We start from the raw sequence: 21,079 nt of genomic DNA, 5'->3' as shown, positions 1-21,079 counted from the left end.
GTCAGCCCGCCTGAGTTCAAATCCAGACAGGAACATTTATGATTACTAAAAAAAAAAAAAAAAATCCACTCAGGCACTGTCCCAACCAGCTGTGTGACCCTAAGCCGCTCATTTAAATTCTCTGAATCCTCATCTCCATAAAAGGAGTTTATCAGTAACTCCTGCCTCCTGAGGATTCTGTCCTCCTGCCTGGAAAGTGTTTGCTGGGGACTTCCCTAGTGGTCCAATGGTTAATACTCCATGTTCCCAATGCAGGGGGCCCAGGGTTCTATCCCTGGTCAGGGAACTAGATCCCACATGCTACAACTAAGAGTTCACATGCTGCAACTAAAAATCTTGCAAGGCACAACAAAGATAGATCTTGCATGCCACAACTAATACCCAGCATAGCCAAATAAATAATTAAGGGGGGGAAGAAAGTGTATGATGAGGTTGGCCATTCACTTAGGGAACACTGGGCTTTAGAGGGGTATCTGAGTCTGTGTCTCCCCAGACCATCTCTCCAGCTCCTTGGGACAAAGACAGGGGTCCCCCACCACCTGCCATACTTCCTCTTTGAAGGATGGCACAGAGGTCCTGGGACTAATTAATCACTGGGAGGGGCCAGACAACTGCCCGGGGGTGGGGAGGACATCAGTATTTACCCAGTTTGCTCAAAAGCCACTGAGATCCTGGCTCTGACAGGGTGAGGGGTGGGGGAACGAATGAGCCGGAAGGCTGGAAATGGATGAGTGGTCTGGATAGCAGCCACCCTCCCTGCCCCCACCCACCCCCAGGGTGCTAATGGGGCAACCGCCTCCTTAAACCTCAAAAGACAACCACCATCAGAAAGAGACACTGAACCGTTTATTGGCCTAGGCCTGAGTCTCAGGCAGGAGGGGCATCCGGGGAGCTGTGTAAGGGGAGACAAGCCCCCAACTGGCTCCTTGCCCCCCCAAAGATCCCCTCCCCCTGCCTTTGCAGTCACAAGAAATCACTTTCAGGCATGAGGGTTCCTTCCCCCCACCCCCAGGTGAGCTGCACCCCAGCTCTCCAGCAGGGAGATAAGCCAGCAATGACAAAGGGGTCGGTGCAGGGACCAGACCCCTCTTTGGCAGCTTCAATACAGACAAGAGGAGACAAAATAGCATGCATCCTGGGAGACATGGTGAGGGGAGGGGACCACAGATATTACACACACACACACACACGCACACTCACAGACACTGACAGACACGCATAAATACATGTTTGTACCGCAATATCCCTTCCCTCCATCCACAGAATTTAGCAAAGTCCTTCTGGAGTGGGTTAAAAGAGGGCATCCCACCATTGTCCTTGGTACCCCCACCCCCTGTGCTCCATTTGATGTAGCTGGAAAGCAGGCACAGGAGGCTCAAGGCTGTCCTGCCTTAGACTGGGTACCTTGGCTGGGTCTGGAAGTGAGTGGAGCTTGAGGGAGGGTGGTTATTTTATGGGGGGTCGGAGGTCTGGTGTCAACAGCTCCCCTAGCACTTTCTCCTGTTCCACCCTGCCCCACTGGGAGAGCCCTCCTCAGGCCCCCAGACCAGTCTTCCCAGCCCCGGGTGACTCCTCTGAGCCCCCAGTAGTGCGATCTGGCTGATGAGGTCTGAGAACGGGGGTTAGTCCCCCCACCCCCACGTGGTTTCCTGGTATCTCACTTGTAGAATAAGAAGAAAAGAAAGGGAAGAAGTTGTCAGAGTGGCAGCTGGTGACATTTGGGGAAGCTGTGGATTTGAGGCCAGGAACTGTTAGCCCCAGGGCCTCCCAGAAAGGTCAGAGAGGAGGTCTCCAGCCCCTTGGGACGCAGTGGTTCCAGGGGAGCAGGCTCTGAGGTGCCCAGAAGAAGGCGGCAAGGGGGGATGGTAAATTCAGAGAGGGGAGTCAGAAACAGGGCAGAGGGTCAGGCGCTGTGAAATGTTGACATCCTTCAGATGGGGTTGCAAGTGTTCCACTCGAGCACCTGCCTGCTGTCACTCAGGCCCTTTCCAGGTTCCCCCACCCCACCCCCATCCCCGGTCCTCCCCCCGATCCAGTTCCAAAGAGGTCACCATGCTGAGTCCCAGGACCCTGCTGCCACTGTGCCATCCAACTGGTCAAAGCCTCAGTCGACCATCCCAAGCATGAAAAATCTTCAGCATCACCTGGGTCTGTGGAATGGGGGCATCTTACTTAGCAACCCCTGCCCACCTCGGCCCCATTTCTGTCCCGGGTCCCCAGAGCTTCTCCACGGAACTTTCTGCCATGGTGGCCTGGCTGTCAGCCCATTTGCCCCTCACACCATTGTGTTGCCCTCCAGAAATGTGGGTGACGTGGGCATGTGCATGCCCTTCTCCAGGGAACTGGAGCTGCGAAGGGGCAGGAGGTGGTGGCCCGGGGTTCTGTCCCGCCGCCCTTGCACCCCTGCCGCCTGCCGCCAGCACTGCAGCGGCCGTAACACCTCCCGCCGCAGGTCCCGGCTGCGCCACGTGTAGATGACCGGGTTGAGCAGCGAGTTGAGGGTGGCGAAGGCAAAAAAGTAGTGGGCCTGGTAGAGCATAGGGCAGGCCCGGACCGGACAGGCATAGTCCAAGAGGAGGATGCTAAAGGCAGGCAACCAGCAGAAGATAAAGACACCCAGCACGATGGTGACCGTCTTGAGCAGGGCGAGCGTCTGTGGGGCAGCCACATCGGCCTGGCTGGAGCGGACCACACAGTAGATGCGGATGTACAGAGCCACGATGGCCGACAGGATGACCGAGAAGATGGTTACCACGCAGAGTACGTAGGGCTTGGCGTAGAGCGGCAGAACGGTGGAGCAGGCCTCCAGGTGGCCCAGGCAGTTCCAGCCGAGGATGGGCAGGCCACCGAGGACCAGCGAGATGAGCCACGAGGCCGCGATGAGCAGCAGCATGCGGCAGCTCTTGTCGCTGCCGTAGAGCTTGACCTTGGCAATGGCCACGTGCCGCTCAATGGCGATGGCCAGGAGGCTGAAGACAGAGGCGGAGAGCGTGATGAAGGCAGAGCCCTCGCGGGCGAACCACTGCACAGGCGTCAGCCCCAGTGTGACCGAACCCGAGAGCAAGGTATTGGCTATGAAGGCCACGCCCGCCAGCAGGTCTGATGCCGCTAGGTTGCCCAGGAACAGGTACATGGCCGAGTGGAATTTGCTGTTGCGGGCAACTGCAATGAGCACCAGCAGGTTCTCTACTACGATGGCACAGCACAGGAGGATGATGAGGGCCGAGGCCACCTGACGGGAGGGCGTGTCCTTTGTGTCAGGATTCTCCTTGGTGTAATTATAGTGTTCCCTGACCTTGCTGGAGCTTAGGTACTCTGAGTACACACCACCCATGGTGGGGCTCAGTAGCCAGCCGGGGCCATGGGGCTGTTGATGCTGCAGAGAGAAAACACAGACAGACAGGTCAGTGCTGTGGCTGCAGCCTCGGCCAACTCTGGACTAGGCTGTGGTTCATGTTCCAGCTTTGTCACATGAAGTCAGAATCATCTCTGCTTTACAAACGGGGGGCTTCCCAGGTCGCACCAGTGGTAAAGAATCCGCCTGAAAATGCAGGAGAGGCAAGAGACGCAGGTTCAATCCCTGGGTTGGGAAGATCCCCTGAAGGAAGGCATGGCAACCCGATCCAGTGTTCTTGTCTAGAGAATCCCATGGACAGAGGAGCCTGGCGGGCTTCAGTCCACAGAGTCACAAAGAGTCAGACACAACTAAGTGACTAAGTGACTGAGCAAATGAGCACTGCTTTACAAATGGGAAACCCAGAGATGTCAATTCACTTTCCCAAAGCCTCAAAACTAGTCAGTGGCAGAGCCTCAGAGACCCACTCCAAAGCATCTAGAACCTCTAGGCTACAGTGTCTTGCAAAGGAACAGAAGTTCCCCTAAAGGGCACAAGAGACGCGAAGTAGACTTCTGGAAGCCTTACCCATCCACCCAGAGAGGGAGCCTTAGCCAGAACCTGGAGGCTTGTCTCCTTTCTCGAATACACTGGAGCCTCAGGCCCTGTGCCGCCTGCCAACCTGGGTCAGCGAGATGCTGGTCGCTGATAGCACCATCCCCTGCTCATTACCACCCACTGCTCTGGATTTCAGGCGGGGTCTAAGCCTAGAGGCCCTGGGTGTTCCTGAGATAAGGTTTTGGGGAGACACGAGGGCGGCCCCGAGGTTTGAACATCACAGAGGTCACGTCATCTTCAAGGACCTTGCAGGCAATCCAGGGCTCAGCCCCACCCCCACATCTGACATGGTGCGGGACGCTGGCCCAAGTCACTCGACGCTTGGTCTCTAGGTCTCCGTGGCCTCATCTGTGCAACGGGGAGAAGAAAGCCCATTTCAGAGGGGTGATGGGAAAACTCTGTTGAATGATACATGCAGCACATTTAGCACATAGCAGGCATGCAATAAATATTAGCTAATATTATTAGCTCCCCTCTTCCTGCCATACCATAGGGAGGGACTAGGTGCCTTCCTCCCAGTCTTTTGGGAGGGGATGTTGAGTGAGCCAGCTGGGCAAGAGTCCACAACAGCCTGTTCTCATCAGCACCATCTAGCCTTGCCCTGGGACACAGGGTCTTAGCTGGGTGGGCAGGGCCCCGTGGCACCCCCCTCCCCAGCCAGGATGAAATCCAGATGTGAGGGCCTTGGAACACACAGGGTGGAGTCCTTGCTCTCCAGTCACATCCGGTGTGGGGAAGGCTGGGAGGGGATGATGGGATGGGGGAGCCACAGGAGACCCGTCTGGGAGGTCCTGGCTGGGAGGATGGGGCAGCTGGGCCGAAGTCATGTGAGTGGTGAGGGGGCGTGCAGCCCCGCGGGGAAGAGGAGGGGACGGTATTCCTTTCCACAAAAGCCTGAGTCACCCCTGTCCCAAGGAAAACTGAGCCGTGGGGGGAGGGGGCGGGAAGGAGCGCGTAGGCAGAGGGTGAGAGGCCAATACCATGGCCTCCCCCCAGCTTGGGAATTGGGGCGGGGGCCGGGAGGTGGTTTCAGAGGAACTGGTGTAGGGGCTGCCTTTCAGGAGAGCCACAAGTGGGGCCCGGAGGAAGCTCTGGACCAGCAGTTAGTTAACGGAGGGGGGGGCGCGGGAACAGCCCTCCCCAAGTCCCTGGAAACATGCCTTGCAAGGACCACGTGCATGCCAGGAGCACCGGTTCCAGAAAAGGCTGGTTAGGCCGGTTCTCAGTGAGCCTGGGAATGATGAGGGGCTTCCGGGGTCGCCCAGCCATGTCAGTCTCGGACACCCCCTCGGAGGGGCGCCCTGGCCCCCGGCCTGATAGAGGCAGCTGCTCCCCCTGGGCAAAAGGACATCCGTCCTAGTTTGGGAACAGAGAAAGGCTTGTGCGCATCCCCAGGGACTGTCGCTCCGCCCAGATCGCCACACAGAGGCCCCTTGTTCCCCTGCCGGACGGGGCCCAGGCGCCCTGATGCCCTCTGCCCATTGCAGCGGTCTTGGCCCAGGTCTTGGGCCTTACCAGACCGACCGTCCGGCCAGAAACAGCCCCGCGCTCTGATTGGCTCATTTTCAATCCCAGAGTATTGAGCAACTCAGGCCTATTGGCCTGAGCTTTGCATCCTCGACATTTGATTGGCCCAGTTGGGGGCGCTCTATGGCTTGCACTACTGAGCTGGCCCTTTTCATGCGGTTGGAGCTCATTTCTTTTCGAGGACATTATTAAGACTGTGTGGATGTCCCCGGGGAGAGTCTGAACCACAGCCTGACCGCTGGGTCACCCCGACCAGTCACCCTCGGGCTGCCCTGGCCTACTGGCCCCCTCCTGGGGATCATAATTGAGAATTGAGGGCCCGTGGCAGGTCTGGGAAGCACCCTTGCTGGTGGGCTAGAAGCCCACCAAACCCCTGCACCGCCCCTCAAACCCCTCTCCTGTCTGGCGGCCCAGAGAAAGATTTATGGCCGATAAAAATAAGAAATAAGAAGTGGTTTCAGTCCTCATACCCCAGAGACTGACCAAAATGTCGTCTTCTTCCTTGGGAGACCACCCTCACTTCTTATAGCCTCAGAAGGAGGGGTGGTTAGTTAAAGAAGAGGAATGCCTCTTTCTTCTCCCCTAGGACGTTGCTTAAGGCAGGTTCACGATTCCCAGAAAGAGGAACCAGGGTCTGGAGGCTGGAGCTGGCATAGTCACCCTGAGGCAAATACAGGCCTGGTCTGCTTCCCCTCCCTGCATCAGGCTCCCAGGCATGGCTAACGCGGGGCCTGACTCCTCTTCACCTTCACCAAGGCAGTCACCTCCCAGATGCTCAGTAAGAGGTCACTAGACTCAGCACTGGGGAATGGTCAGGCCTGAAGCAGGAGGGACAAGTGATGGGGTTTGGAGGTAAGGAAAGCAAGACACACCAAGACTGGTCAAGGGGAGATTAGGAGAGAGGAAGGCAGGAGGACGTCTCAGTGGCTTCCAGGAGCCCCTCCCGCAAGTTCTATGGAGGCGTGCCCTGTAGTTACTGTCCCTCTGGGCATTTACAGGTCCCATGCCCCTTGCCCTAGGATATCCCCCTGGGCTCGGTTTCCCTCCATTTCCCAGGTGGCTCAGTGGTAAAGAATCTGCTGGCATTTCAATCCCTGGGTCGGGAAGATCCTCTGGAGGGAGAAAAGGCAACCCACTCCAGTGTTCTTGCCTAGGAAATCCCAAGGATAGAGGAAATCCCTGGCGGGCTACAGTCCATGGGGTCACAAAGAGTCAGACACGACTAAGCTCAAGTGCGTGCATCCATACCCCGCTATATTGCCATTCTCCATGCAGCAGCCAGGGGGAGCTTTTAAATTTATAGCTTCAATATGTCACTCCTTACCTCCAAACTCTTCCATGGTTCCCCAGTATCCAAAGTGGCCCCTGCCCACCTCCCCTCCTCCCACTTGCCCCCAGAGTCATTCCACTGAACCACACTGGCCTCTCACGTTTCAGCTGCATGCCTCCTCAGAGCTTTTGCCTCTGCTGTTTCTTCACCTGGCATGGCCTTCCTATCTTTCAGGTTTCTGTTTAGTGGCCTCTAACCACTAGGCTATCCTAGCCACCTTCCCTGGGCTCTTTCCACCACAGCATCTTTTATTATATTCACAGCACTTGCCAATTTCAGAAATTATTGTATTTCTTGTTTTTCTGTCAGCTTCCATGGTTGAATGTGTGTTAGAGGCCAGCAACTAAATCCTTCAGCCCCTGGAAGGATGCCTGGCATACTTAGAAAGCACTTAGAAAATGTGTGGGATGGATGGATGAATGGATAGATGGATGGACAGATGAATGAATGAACAAGTGAACGAGGGCCCCTGAGGGCGGAGGCTCCTAAACTCAGCCCAGGCTCAGACAACAGTGAAGGAGGCAGGAGACACCTCTGGTCCGCTGGCAGGCCACCCCCACCAGGCGAAGCCCAGCGTCTCCTTGGAGACACGGCACAACCCGCCCCCGCCCTCGGGCCGCAGTCTCGGCCTCCTTATCTGGCGGTGGAATGCACGGTATCCACACTGGCTGCCTCTGGGGCCGCGCCTCCTTTCTTCCGCGACAGCCACACGCAGGGGACCCCCAAGTCTCCACGTGGGGGTGGGGGACGCCTGTGCGTCCAGCCCGGGGCGCCGCCTCGATCTTCCCAGAGGACTGGGGAGAGGCGGGGAGAGTGTCCAGCAACAGCGGCACCGCGAGTGCCGCGCCCGTGTCGCGCCACGCAGGGCACCGTGGGCTCAGCGCGTGGCGCCTGGAGTGTCTGACTAGGGCAGAGTCTGGTGAGGGGATGGAAATCCCCGGTGAGTCAACTCGTGCCAGAAGGAGTGGGCGAGGTTCCCACGCTTGTCTGGGACCAGAACCGCGCGGGATCCGCGCCACGCGTGCCCGCACCCGCGCCCCTTCCCCAGGCCCCAGGGGAAAGAAGAGGCGCCGAAGCCACGCCGTCAGGTTCACTTTCCTTCCAGAACAAAGCCACGATCCCACGGGGGGCGGGGAGGAGGATTGGAAGAGATGAACTACTCAGGGAAACTGAGGCAGAGGACCAGACGCACAGGAGGTGGGCATCTGCCCTCCTCGGGGGCCCCGCCCCTTGGCTTGGCTGTACCGCGGCGCGCAGCACCTTTCGCCCTCGTCCAGCCAGAGTCAGCAAAGACGGGCGTCCTCCCCTCCGCCATACACAGTCCCCAGACCCCTGATCCGGGGGCACGCTATCCTGCCTCCCAGTCTCCGACCGAAAGCGCTTGGATTCCGCCTTCTCCTCCCGGCCAACTTCCTGCCGCTGGAGAAGGCGGGGAACTCAGTCTGGGGGTTCGCAGCCAAGGCAATGGGGCCTCCTAGGGTCGTGGAGAGGGCTCACGATGACCACTCCCTGGGTGCAGCCGGAGGACTGGCAGTGCGTGCGCGCCCGGGGAGCCCCCGACCCCTGGCGGGCTTTCCTAGCTCCGATCCGAGACCTCCGGGGACCGGGGCCCGCCCTTTCTGCCTCCCCCTCGCCACGCACGCTCACCTGGCTAGGCCGACCCGGCTCCTTGCCCGGGCCGGAGGGGCTTTGGCGCCTGCGTCCCCCGGGACGGCCGCGGCAGGGGCTGGGACTGCCCGCCGGGCTCCACTGCGTCCCGGGGCTGGGGACTGGGGACTCAGGGGCACGGAGGGAAGAGCCGCCTTGGCCCCCAGTCGCCCCGCCCTGTCTCCGCCTCCTTTCCGGCCGGCGGCTGCAGCAATGAATTCCAGATGTGATCAGCTCAGCGGGGCGCGCGCGAGGGCGGGCGTGGGGGAGGCGCGCAGGGTCCCTTTGTCCGCACCCCCACCTCCAGCCCTGCCCCCTCCCAGCCCCCACCCGTGAGAACCGGCCAGCGCATGACGTCACGCAGCCCCGTACTGTCCAGTCGCTTCTGCCCAGGTGGCCTCAACCTGAAATAACTGTCTTGGATTGCAGATATACTCTTGGCCCCTGCTTGGGATCCTGGAATTGCAGGAGGGCAAGGAATTGCCTTACTTATTCAGCAAGGAGCCACGAAGCACCAACTAAGGTCAACACAGCAAATAAATAGGCATTAAGCGCCCACTATGTGTTCATCCAACAAATAAGCAAGTCCCTATTACGTGCTAGGTGGTGGCGGTGGTTTAGTGGCTAAGTGGTGTCCAACTCTTGAAACCCCATGGACTGTAGCCCCCAGACTTGTCCTTGGGATTTTGATTTCCCAAGCAAGAATACTGGAGTGGGTAGTCATTTCCTTCTCCAGGGGATCTTCCCGACCCAGGACCCACTGGTGGGTGGTGGATGCTTTACCACTGAGCCACTGGGAAGCCCACTATGTGCTAGGTCCTGACGCAAAGAATGGATTGGTTTTTGCCTTGATAAGGCCCCAGAATTGAGGCCCTGGCCCCTCTGCCCTAGAAGATTGGGAGCACTCAGCAGCCTCCACTGCTTCTGTCCAAGGAGTACCCTCCTTGTGGTTGACCAGCAGGCCCAAGCTAATTCTTGCTTTTCAAATTGGATCCCAGTCTTATATCTAGGTTTTTGTTTGTTTATTTTGGATTTTTCGGGTGTTGTTTTTTTTTTTTTTTTTGGCTGAGCCATGAGGGATCTTAATTCCCCAACCAGGGATCAAACTCCATGCCCCCTACAGTGGAAGCACAGAGTTTTAACCACTGGACCGCCAGGGATGTCTTAGCCAGTTCTATAGTTTCCCATTTTTTCCTCATTCAGCTTTTCCTGGGCATCTCTGTGTGCCTGACTGCAGAGATGAAGCACACCTGCATTTACTGATGTGTGTGTGTGAAATCATGGACTAGACAATATGTCCCTCACTACTTCGGAAATGGCAACCCATTCCCATATTCTTGCCTGGAAAAATTCCATGGACAAGGGAGCTGGCAGGTTATAGTCCGGGTTCACAAAGAGTCAAACATGACTGAGTGACCAAGAGCCCACGCACAGGCATAGAGTGAGCAGAAAGGGAAAAAAGTTCATGGAACTTATGTTCAGAAAGGCATTATTTGTGGAAATGAATACATCATCTGCTTATATGTTTACTTACCACAATACAGTAAGCACCTGCCATGTGCCAGACACACATGGCTGGAGATATATCAGGAAACAAAACAGATAAAACTCCCCATCCCAAGTTGGTGTTCTACTGTACTTGCTCAGGGCTTCCTCACTGGCTCAGCGGTAAAGAATTTTCGTGCAACGCAGAAGCTGCAGGAGACTTGGGTTCAATCCCTGTGTCAAGAAGTTTCCTCTGGAGGAGGAAATGGCAACCCACTCCAGTATTCTTGCCTGGAGAATCCCGTGGACAGAGGAGGCTGGCGGGCTACAGTCCATAGGGTCACAAAGAATTGAACATGACTGAAGCGACTTAGCATGCACACATACTTGCTCAGAATGTCTTAAGTATTACAGTAAGAAGAAACTGATAGATTTCCTGGGAGAGGAACTGAAAGATAGGGGACAGGGCATGGGAGGTACATAACTTTCACTCTGTGAGTGCTTTTGTATCTTTTGACTTTTGTAACATGTACATACTTGCCCTATTCCAACAATAAGTTGAGGGAATTCACAGGCGCTCCAGTGGTTAGGACTTGGGGCTTTCGCTGCCATGGCCCAGGTTCAATCTCTGGTCAGGAAACTAAGATTCCCACAAGCCATGTGGTCAAAAAAATTAATTGATCAATTAAACTGAAAGTTAGACTGCTTGTACCCAGATGTGTGCTTAGTCACTTAGGAGTGTCCAACTCTGTGGCTTACGGAATACTGGAGTGGGTTGCCATGCCCTCCTCCAGGGGATCTTCCTAACCCATGGAGGGAACCCAGGTCTCCCACATTACAGGCAGATTCTTACTGTCTGAACCACCAGGGAAGCCCTGATACCCAGACAGTGTAAGAAAAAAGAGGGAGAAGGTAGGTACACTCTTCTGTGTGTATTTGGTTGTGTGGTACAGCATGTGGGATCCTAGTTCCCCAACCAGGGATAGAACCCAGGCTCTTGGTAGTGAAAGTGAGGAGTCTTAACCACTGGACCACCAGAGAATTCCTCCTATGTCTAATATACTTCAGTGAAGAGTGTTGTAAAGCAAAACGACAAAAAAGGGTATCTGCACTCCCACGTCTGTCTCAGTATTATTCACAGTAGCCAAGGTATGGAAACAGCTTAAGTGTCTGTCAACAGATGAATGGATAAAGATGTAAGATTCGTTTATGCATATGGTTTTCCCCAGGGTAAAGAATTCACCTGCCAATGCAGGAAATGAGGGTTCAGTCCCTGGGTTGGGAAGATCCCCTGGAGGAGGGCCTGGAAGCCCACTCCAGTATTCTTGCCTGGAGAATCCCCATGGACAGAGGAGCTTGGCAGGCTACAGTCCATGGGGTCACAAATAGTCGAACACGACTGAGTGATTGAGAATGCACACACATATAAATATGCATATATATACACACACATGAATATTGTTCACCGATGAGAAAAGAAATTCTGTCATTTTCAACAACGTGGATGAAATTTGAGGGCTTTATGCCAAGTGAAATGAGCCAGACAAAAACAAATACCACATGCGTGCTAAGTCACTTCAGTTGTGTTCAACTCTTTGCAACTCCATGGACTGTAGCCTGCCAGGTTGCTCTGTCCATGGGGATTCTCCAGGAAAGAATACTGGAGTGAGTTGCCATGCCCTCCTCCAGGGGATCTTCCCAACCTAGGGTCTCCTGCAGCTGCTATATTGCACGTAAATTCTTTACCACTGAGCCACAGGGGAAGCCCCTAAATACTACATGCTATCACTTATATGTGGAATCTTTAAAAAAAAAAACAACTTATAGAAACAGATACTAGGAAAGGTGATTGCCAGATGCTGGGGGGTGGGGGAAATGGGGAGAGGTTAGCAAAAGAGTGCAAACTTTCAGTTATAAGATAAATAAGGCTAAGAATCTAATATACAGCACAGTGACTACAGTTGATAATACCATATCAAAGAATTGAAATTTGCTGAGAGTAGAACTGAACTGCTGTTACACCCACCCACACACACAAAAGATAAAAACATGAGGTGAAGGATGTGTTCATTAACTGGATGAGGGGGAATCCTTTCACAATATATACATACATCAAATCACCCGGATGTACACTTTAACTTACCATTTTACACGTCAATCATGCCTCATAAAAGACGAAAAATTTTTTTTAAATTATGGATGCTTGAATCCCACAAATGCAATCAATTAAAAAGAGAGAAAGAGAAGTTTAGTGCACACTTCTGTATGCATACCATACTCCATAAATCATGTTGAAAAACAAAACTTTGAAAAAGGAAATTAAAGTTGATCCATTTATGCCTATTAAAAAGGAAAACTGTCTTGATATGAAAATGTTTTCAACGTAAGATGAAAACAAGCACAGCGTAGATGAGTTTGCATTGCTCGCTTGCCTGCATTTCTGGATATAGTTATTTACAAGGGCTGTATAAATACACACACATTTGCCTGTGGAGAAACAGGCCATCTTGGGGAGAAGGCACAAGACACCGTTACAGTGGTTACCCCCAAGGAGGGAGACAGGGGAACAGGTGAAAATACATACGCATTTGCCTGTGGACAACCAGGCCATCTCAGGGGGGGAGGGGGAGGGCACAAGACACCGTCACGGTGGTTACCCCCAGGGAGGGACACAGAGGGGGCGGGGGCAGGTGAGAGGGACCAGACTTTTCATGGGGTACCCCGGGGGGAGGGAATGTTTGAAATTTTTAGCTCATATTACAAACTCAAAAAATTTACAAAGACATGAAAAATCACATTGAAGTAACAAATCACCAGGTTTTTTAGCTGTAAAATTGTTTCTATAATAATAATAACAAATAGTATCAACAATAACATCATAATAAATAAATCAACAATAACATCATCAATAAACATACCCATGCTATTTATTCAACGTGTCACTGTGAAATGAATTTATATTAAGAATACACATATTTACGTTATCAATAAGGAAATAAATATTAAGAATCAATATATTAGTGTTACATGTCTGTGGCATATATATTCATATAATGCAACAGAGAATGCTCTGAGCTAGCTAAAACGATACTTTGTTGGTTTCCGCTGTCCAAAACTGAAAGTCCAATGGAAGAGACAGAAGAAACCAAACAGTTCTAACACACGAGGTAGCAGGGCTTTGATGAGAAGGTTTAAAAAAGCCGGAGAGTGACTTGTGCTCCTTTTCCTGACTTAGATTTCAGTGTCCAATCAGCTTCGGGGCTAGGTGGTGGGGTCCACTCGGAACCTCAGCAAAACCTCGCTGAATCCTCTGTCCAGATGAAGTGCAGCCATGCAAAGTCTAGAAACCAGGTGTTAACCCACAGAGGACAAAGCACACACACACACGCACACACAAAAGAAAAACCAGGTCCTCTCCTCACCAGGGAGCTATCAGAGCGGAAATCTTAGCCCTCTGTGAGGACCTGAGACTGGGGAGGAAGTGCCCCCCTCCCCAGCTCGCCTTGGCTGGCTCAGCAGTTTGCCGTCCTCTCAAGGGACCTGCGGGAGGGGGGTGTGTGGGTAATATCAAGGCTGCAGATACATCCGGCCGTCTGTTAGGGGTACCGTGGCGCCTAGACAAAGGTGATGTCCCCAGGGACACACAGATACACCCGCAAGCAACTTCCGCCCCCCCCTCCACCTCCCATTACTGGGGCCATATGGGATCTACACTGGGTCAGCTGAGGGGACAGGCTAGAGGACTGGGAACCACTTGCATAGACACCCCGATCATCTGGGTGGCAGGGGGGGTTATCAAGAGGAAAGCTGGAACCTCCCTATGGCGGGGACTCAGGGAGGGGGGAATCTCTGAGTAAGAGAACAGTGGAAGAGGAAGGAAATGGGGCCCTTCTCTTGCTGAGCTCCCAAGCAAGGGAAAAAGAAGAAAAGGAAGAGGCTTGGAGCAGCCTTCACTAATTACAGGGCCACTGACTCTAATGGCTAACGCTCACAGACACAGACAGACTGCTGGGTGCGGCTGCATGAGTCCTCCACGCCTAGGAGCTGGGTATTATTGTTATCATCATAATTCCATTTTTTATGTGGACTTTCTTTTTCTTTCATTTTTTGGCTGCAGCAAGTGGCATACGGGATCTTAGTTCCCAGACCAGGGATCCAACTTGAACCCCTTGCATTGGAAGCACTTAACCATTGGACCACCAGGGAAGTCCCTAGACTTTAGCTTTTTGGAACAATCTTAGGTTCACAGGTAAATTGAGCAGAAAGTACAGAGAATGGCCCATCTACCCCCTCTCACATACATAGCTTCCCCACTGTCAACAGCACCTCCCCCTCCGAGTAGTACATTTGTTACCACTGATGAACCTACAGAGACACATCATTATCACCCCCCAAGTCTGTGGTGTACATGAGGGTTCACACTTAGTGTTGTACATTCTATGGGTTTGGTCAAATGTATAAAGATGCATGGGCTTCCCTGGTGGCTCAGTGGTAAAGAATCTACCTGCCAATGGAGGCGATGCAGGTTCGATCTCTGGGTCAGAAAGATCCCCTGGAGAAGGAAATGGCAACCCACTTCAGTATTCTTGCTTGGAAAATTCCAACAACAGAGGAGCTCGGTGGGCTACAGTCTACGGAGTTGCAAAAGAGTCAGATACGACTTAGTGACTAAACAAAATGGGAAACAAATGGAAGAAAAAATAATGGGACCTATCCACCCTTATAGTATCATACAGAATAGTTTCACTGCCCTAAAAATCCTCTGTGTTCTGGCCATTCATTCCCCTCTTCATCCTTAATCACTGACAACCATTGGTTTTTTCCACTGTCCCCATAGTTCGGCATTTTCCACATGACCCCATTTTAAAGATGAGGAAACTGAGGCACACAGTCATGGTGGGATTTGAACCAGAGCCCTCTCTGCTCTTCCTTTTATCCCAAGTCCCTGTCCCACTCCTGATGCAGTGAACCCCGCCCCCCCATCCCATCCCTGCCCTGGTACCTTGGAATAGAAGGACTGTGGTTATTGCTCAGAACCACATCAGCAACTGGTGAGGTGTAGAATGTTCTTCTCCACAGTCCAGAGGTGAAGGAATCCCTCTGACCTCTGATCCCACCCTACCCCAATTAAAAAAAAATCATTTGGGCTGTACAGGTCTTAGTTGCAGCACACGGGGTCTTTAGTAGTCACAGGCAGGAGTTTTCAGTGGCCGCATGTGGGGGTTTAGTTCCCTGACCAGGGATGGAACCCAGGTCCTCTGCATCAGGAGCCTGGAGTCCTAGCCATTGGACCACCTGGGAAGTCTCCACCCCTGATTTTGTGAACTCCCCTATGTGGATGAGGCCTAGAATGTCCCTTGATACAGCCTGGGCCTCCTCTGTCCCCCCCTACCCCCCCAGCTCTCAGGTTTTGGCAGGAGGAGAAGTGTCTGAGACAGGTCCCAACTTTCTCATCATCACCCCAGCACGAGGAGGGGGAGGGGCCCAGCTGCAGAGAGGCTTTCCAGATGCTGATCTTGGCAGGCAGTGGAGCTGCAGTGGCCTCGTTTCATCCACCCATGGGCTCGAGGCCCACTTTCAGCTTCAGGGATGGGGTAGGGAGGCCACCGGGGGAGGCCACCCCTGCCACGTTGGCACCAGATGGAGCTGCAGCCCGTTGAGCCTGGGAAGGGTCGGCTCTCTCTTCTAGATGAGGGAGACATGCAGTGAGGGGAGAGGGGAACCCCCAAGGCCCACTTCAGCCCTGCTCCAGCACAGTAATAACAGCTGACACATACATCATGTGCCAGTTTACTGTCCTAAGTTCTGTGTAAATATCAACCCATCAGAAGCTCACAGCAGCTCCTTTAACGAATGAATAGACATGCTGCAGTTTATCTTCACATGGAAGACCACTCAGGAATATAATATTTGAAACTTCAAGTTTTCAAAGGAACCAGTGGTGGGACTTCCCTGGAGGTCTGGTGGCTAAGACTCCAGGCTCCCAATGGGGGAGGCCTGGATTCGATCCCTGGTCAGGGAACTGGATCCCACACGCTGCAACTAACAGTTTGCCTGCCGCGACCAAAGACCTCGCATGCGCTGCTCACTGCGGCAGCACATATACTAAAACTGGAATGATACTGAGATTAGCATGGCCCCCGGCCAAGGATGACAGGCAAATTCATGAATCGTTCCATTAAAAAAAACCCAAAAATCTCAAATCCTACAACTAAGACCTGGTGCAGCCAACTAATTAAAAGAAAGCAGTGGTATAGAACAACATGGATGAATCTCAAATGCATTGTGGTGAGAGAAAGAAGGCAGACACAAAAAGCTGCATACTCTATGATTCCATTTCTGTTATTTCAGAAAAAGCCAAACTATACAGACAATGAATAACCAGGGATATATAGGGGCTGAGGGTGGAGGGAGGGGTTGACAACAGAAAAGCATGGGGGAATTTTTTGGTGATGGAACCTTTCTATAGTTTGAATGTGGTGGTGGTAATATGACTACATATGTTTGTGGAAACTTGCAGAACTGTGCACTATAAAAAAAGAATTTCTTTTTTTTTTCTAATGCAGGTCACATTTTAATGTACCTAAAAAAAACCTTCTGAATATAACTATAAATGTAACCAGGAAAAATACCTGAGATATGAATCTTAATTAACCATTAGTACATCACTTAAAAGAATTTTTGAATCCTTGGCTTACTGCACTGGGTTTACAAAGGTATAAACCTACTGATTTTTTCATTTGAGTATTTTGTACTAAATGTAGTTTGTTTAGTCACTAAGTTGTGTCCAACTCTCTTAACCCCATGGAAATCCATGGGATTTCCCAGGCAAGAATACTGGAGTGGGTTGCCATTTCCTTCTCCATCTTTTTTTTTTTTTAATTGTATCTTAAATAAAAATCCTTCACAACTGCGTTGCATTAGTTCAGTTCAGTCACTCAATCATGTCCAACTCTTTGCGACCCCATGAACTGCAGCACACCAGGCCTCCCTGTCCATCACCAACTCCTGGAGCCTACCCAAACTCACGTCCATCGAGTCGGTGATGCCATCCAACCATCTCATCCTCTGTCATCCCCTTCTCCTCATACCCTCAATTTTTCCAAGCATCAGGGCCTTTTCAAATAAGTCAGAGTCAATTTAGGAAAATAGAAGTATCTCAAACAGACGGGATTTAATACCAGGATTGGTTATGTTGATGAGAAATTGACAAAGAGGGAGGATATGTCCAGTGGAAGATGATGTGGGAAGCAAATGGGGAGAATGACTCTGGCTTGTCCCATCCTCCCACCCTCCAATCTACCCTTAGTGCCTGCTATTGACTAAATCTGGGCAAAAAGCAGTGGGCAAAAGGGGGGCTATCCTATGCAGGGGTCAGACCTTAACCATGGGGCAGGGACAGAACAGGGAGAGGGTGATCTGAGGGTACACAGGCTCAAGGCTGACACAAACCAAATAAGGAAAAGGCAACTATACCTCCATTCTACAGAAGGGAAAACTGAGGCTGAGAGAGCCCATGTGCCCTGCAGGGGCCTGACTCTCTGCCAAAACCTGGGAGGCTGGTTTTGAGCCTTTTTTTCTGCTCCAAACACTCACTTGAACTGAAGAGAATGGAAGCATCTATGCAAATCATGCCCATCCCTAGGGGTTGAGGGGAGTGGAGAAAACCTCCATGGGGACTCCTCCTCCTCACCTGCTTGGCCGTTACCCACAAACTGAGCTGCAAAACAGCAGCTGTGTTGGCAGTTGATGGGGGTATACTTTAAACAGCTCCCCCCAAGAGGTCAGAGCCCCCAATCCAGCCTGCACCCATGGCCTGCATTTTCTATCTGAAGGCTGGCCCCCAATATCCCAGCCTTGACCTCTTGCCTTTGCAAAAACCCTGGCACAACAATGGGAGGCTAGACATGACCAGACCTCGGGGGAACTTCCAGTTTCCAATATATGCTCCCTAAATTGCCCTGATGCTGGGAAAGATTGAAGGCAAATGGAGAAGAGGGTGGCAGAGGATGAGATGCTGAGATGGCATCACTGACTCAATGAACATGAATTTGAGCAGACTCTGGGAGATAGTGGAGAACAGAGGAGACTGGCATGCTGAAGTCCATGAGGTCACAAGGAGTTGGACAAAACTTAATGACTGAACAACAACAACAAAATTGCTATCATGCCTGGTGCCAGCAGAGACCCTCTCTGGTCTGCAAGGATTGATGCTGGCCCACTGGGGACAGAGGTCACCTATAATTGAGCCTTTGAGCCACAGGGGAGGGCTAGACACCTCGACCTTCAACCTCTACTCAGGCCTGGACCAAAATGGTCAAACTTTGAGCCTCTCGGTGTGCAGGTCTGAAGGCCATTACCCCCCTTTCATTAAGGCTTGCAATCAATATGCCAGTGGGGGAGCCATGTGCAAATTGCTTCCTCTACATTCTATTTGTTCAATTACTATATATTAAAACCTTCTGGTTGTCTGGCACCCTTCTTCTTAGGAAAGGGATCCAACAGTGAAAGAAACAAAGATCTCTGTTGTCCAGGAGCTGATGTTCTCATGGAGGAGACAGACAAGGGGCAGGACAAATAAGAACATGAAGTCATCTGTTAGGATGTGGTGAAAGTTCGGGAAACAATGACACTGGGAAGGCAGATTAGATACATGGGGTAGGAACAGAACTGTGAGTTTCAGACCTAGTGTCACCTGAGAAGGGACATTTGAGTAAAGACCGGAAGGAGGTGAGGGCTTCCCCGATGGCACTGTGGGTAGAGAATCAGCCTGCAAGGCAGGAGACGCAGGTTTGAGTCCCGGATTGGGAAGATCCCCTGGAGAAGGAAATGACAACCCACTCTAGTATTCTTGCCTGGAAAATTCCATGGACAGAGGAGCCTGGCGGGGTACAGTCCATGGACTCGCAGAGTCAGACGCAACTGAGCGACTAACACACACAAGGAGGTGAGGGAGTGAACCATGCAGATATTTCAGGGAGAGTGGTCCACGTAGAAGGCATGACTGTGCAAACGCCCTGGGGCTGGTGTGAGACTGGCAGGTTCTGGTGAGAAAACCAGTGCATCCAGGGGCTGCTGTTAATTGGTCAGGCATTACCTGGGCACGGGGTTAGCACTTTCAGAGTTGAGTTTCCTAATCGGTAGGTGGGACACACACAAACATTCCCCTGATAAGCTGTATGGTTGATGAGTTCTCTTTCTTTCCAACCTCAGCCCCCACAATGTTCCCCCTGCCCCCTGCCATGGAGGAAGCCTAGAACAACCAGCACACTGGAAACCAGAGAGTGATAGAGGAGCACAGCAGGAGGAAGTGGGGACAGGTCTTGCAGGGCCTTGTGGGCTCCAGTGGGGACTTTGGCTTTTGCCGTAAGTGAAAAAGGAGGCATAGAGGGTTCTGAACAGAGGAGGGATGTGATCTGAGTCAGGTATTTACAGGCTCTCTCCATTGTGGGGAGCGGCGAGACACTGTGGGGGCTGAGGATGGAAGAAAAGAGAACTCATCAACCACACAGCTAGTCAGGGGAGAGGTTGTGGGTGTCCCACCTACCAATAAGGAGACTGAACTCTGAAAGTGCTAACCACATGCCCAGGGACACCCAACCAGTTAGCAGCAGCCCCTGGATTCAAACCTGTGTCTATATGATTCCAGGGTCATTGGGTAAATAATCATTCATCGGGTACCTTATTTGCCCATGACTTCAGGCGGGGATACAGATCCTGAGACCCAAGAGACAGAGAGGATTCTGTTTTTGGTAATACAGCTGCATCAGGGCTTCCCTGGTGACTCAGACAGTAAAGACTCTGCCTGCAGTGTGGGAGACCTGGATCCGATCCCTGGGTTGGGAAGATCCCCTGGAGGAGGGCACAGCAAGCCACTCCAGTATTCTTGCCTGGAGAATCCCCATGGACAGAGGAGCCTGGTGGGCTACAGTCCATGGGGTCACAAAGAGTTGGGCATGACTGAGTGACTGAGCACTGCATCAGGATGATGAATGAAGGGATTCACTCAAGAGGGGGAAGGATATTTAGGGAGTCTGGGATGGACATGTACACACTACTTTATTTAAAATGGAAAACCAGACTTCCTGGTGGCACAGTGGATAAGACTCCACCTGCCAATGGAGGGGACACGGGTTCGATCCCTGGTTCGGGTAGATTCCACATGCCATGGAGCATCTAAGCCTGTGTACCGCAAATACTGAGCCTGCGGTCTAGAACCCACATGCTGCAATTACTGAAGAGCCCATGCTCCACCGCTATGAGAACCCCACACACCACAGAGAACAGTCCCCAGTCTTACAACGAGAGAAAGCCTGTGTTCAGCAACAAAGACCCAGGCCAGGCAAAACGAAAATAAATAAGTAAAAACTTAAATGGATAATCAACAAGGATCTACTGTACAGCACAGGGAACAGTTCAATGTTATGCAGCAGCTTGGGTGGGAGGGGAGCTTGGGGGAGAATGGATACATATATATGTGTAGCTGAGTCCCTTTGCTGTCCACCTGAAACTATCACAACATTGTTAATCAGCTCTGCTTGAATATAAAATAAAAAATTTTTTAAAAAGAAACATGTATTGAGTCCCTACTGTATTATAGGCACTATACTGACTGCAGGGGCCAGACAGCAAAATTTCTGCCAAGGAGACAAAATTTCTCCTCTAATGGCGTAGACAGACAAAAGACATTTTAAAAAATCCAGAAAGTTACATATTAGAAGATAAATACTGATGGAAAAAAAAAAATAGGGCAGGATAAGGGCTTCCCTGGTGGCTCAGAAAGTTAAGAATCTGCCTGCAAAGTAGGAGCGGAAGGAGACACGGGTTCCAGTCTCCCAGGCCGGGAGATTGGGTTGGGAAGATCCCCTGGAGGAGGGCACAGCAAGCCACTCCAGTATTCTTGCCTGGAGAATCCCATGGACAGAGGAGCCTGGTGGGCTACAGTCCATGGGGTCACAAAGAGTCTGACATCACTGAGTGACTAATAAAGAACAAAAAATAAAACCTGCTATTGTTCACAGTTGCTAATTCGTGTCTGACTGTGACCCCATGGACTGCAGCACGCCAGGCTCCCCTGCCCTTCATTATCTGCTGGAGTTTGCTCAAATTCATAACCATTGAGTTGGTCCACGTCAAAA

General features: G+C 52.1%; 1 protein-coding gene and 1 non-coding gene across 2 annotated transcripts; one reads left to right on the top strand and one right to left on the bottom strand.

The window, feature by feature from the left end:
- Positions 1–2,019: 2,019 nt before the first annotated feature.
- Positions 2,020–8,617, bottom strand: S1PR2 (sphingosine-1-phosphate receptor 2). The gene is made up of 2 exons (XM_055431159.2): positions 8,457–8,617; positions 2,020–3,376 (listed from the first exon to the last, which is right to left on the bottom strand). Exon 2 carries the CDS (start codon positions 3,332–3,334, stop codon positions 2,276–2,278), a length of 1,059 nt encoding a protein of 352 aa, XP_055287134.1. The 5' UTR covers positions 3,335–3,376; positions 8,457–8,617; the 3' UTR covers positions 2,020–2,275.
- Positions 8,618–16,022: 7,405 nt separating this feature from the next.
- Positions 16,023–16,126, top strand: LOC129559640 (U6 spliceosomal RNA). Its single transcript, XR_008686591.1, has one exon. It is a non-coding gene; the product is annotated as a U6 spliceosomal RNA (small nuclear RNA).
- The last annotated feature ends 4,953 nt before the right edge of the window (positions 16,127–21,079 follow it).

This window comes from Moschus berezovskii, chromosome 8 (genome assembly GCF_049115385.1).
Source record: "Moschus berezovskii isolate FMDL1 chromosome 8, NW_MosBer_1.0, whole genome shotgun sequence".
Taxonomy (NCBI): domain Eukaryota; kingdom Metazoa; phylum Chordata; class Mammalia; order Artiodactyla; family Moschidae; genus Moschus; species Moschus berezovskii.
Note: the sequence above shows the minus strand (reverse complement) of the source record. Positions and strands in the feature narration are given on the sequence as shown.

Bases quoted from the DNA above. Each gene is read 5' to 3' on its own strand.
- S1PR2 (XM_055431159.2), bottom strand. From the start codon at position 3,334: ATGGGTGGTGTGTACTCAGAGTACCTAAGCTCCAGCAAGGTCAGGGAA.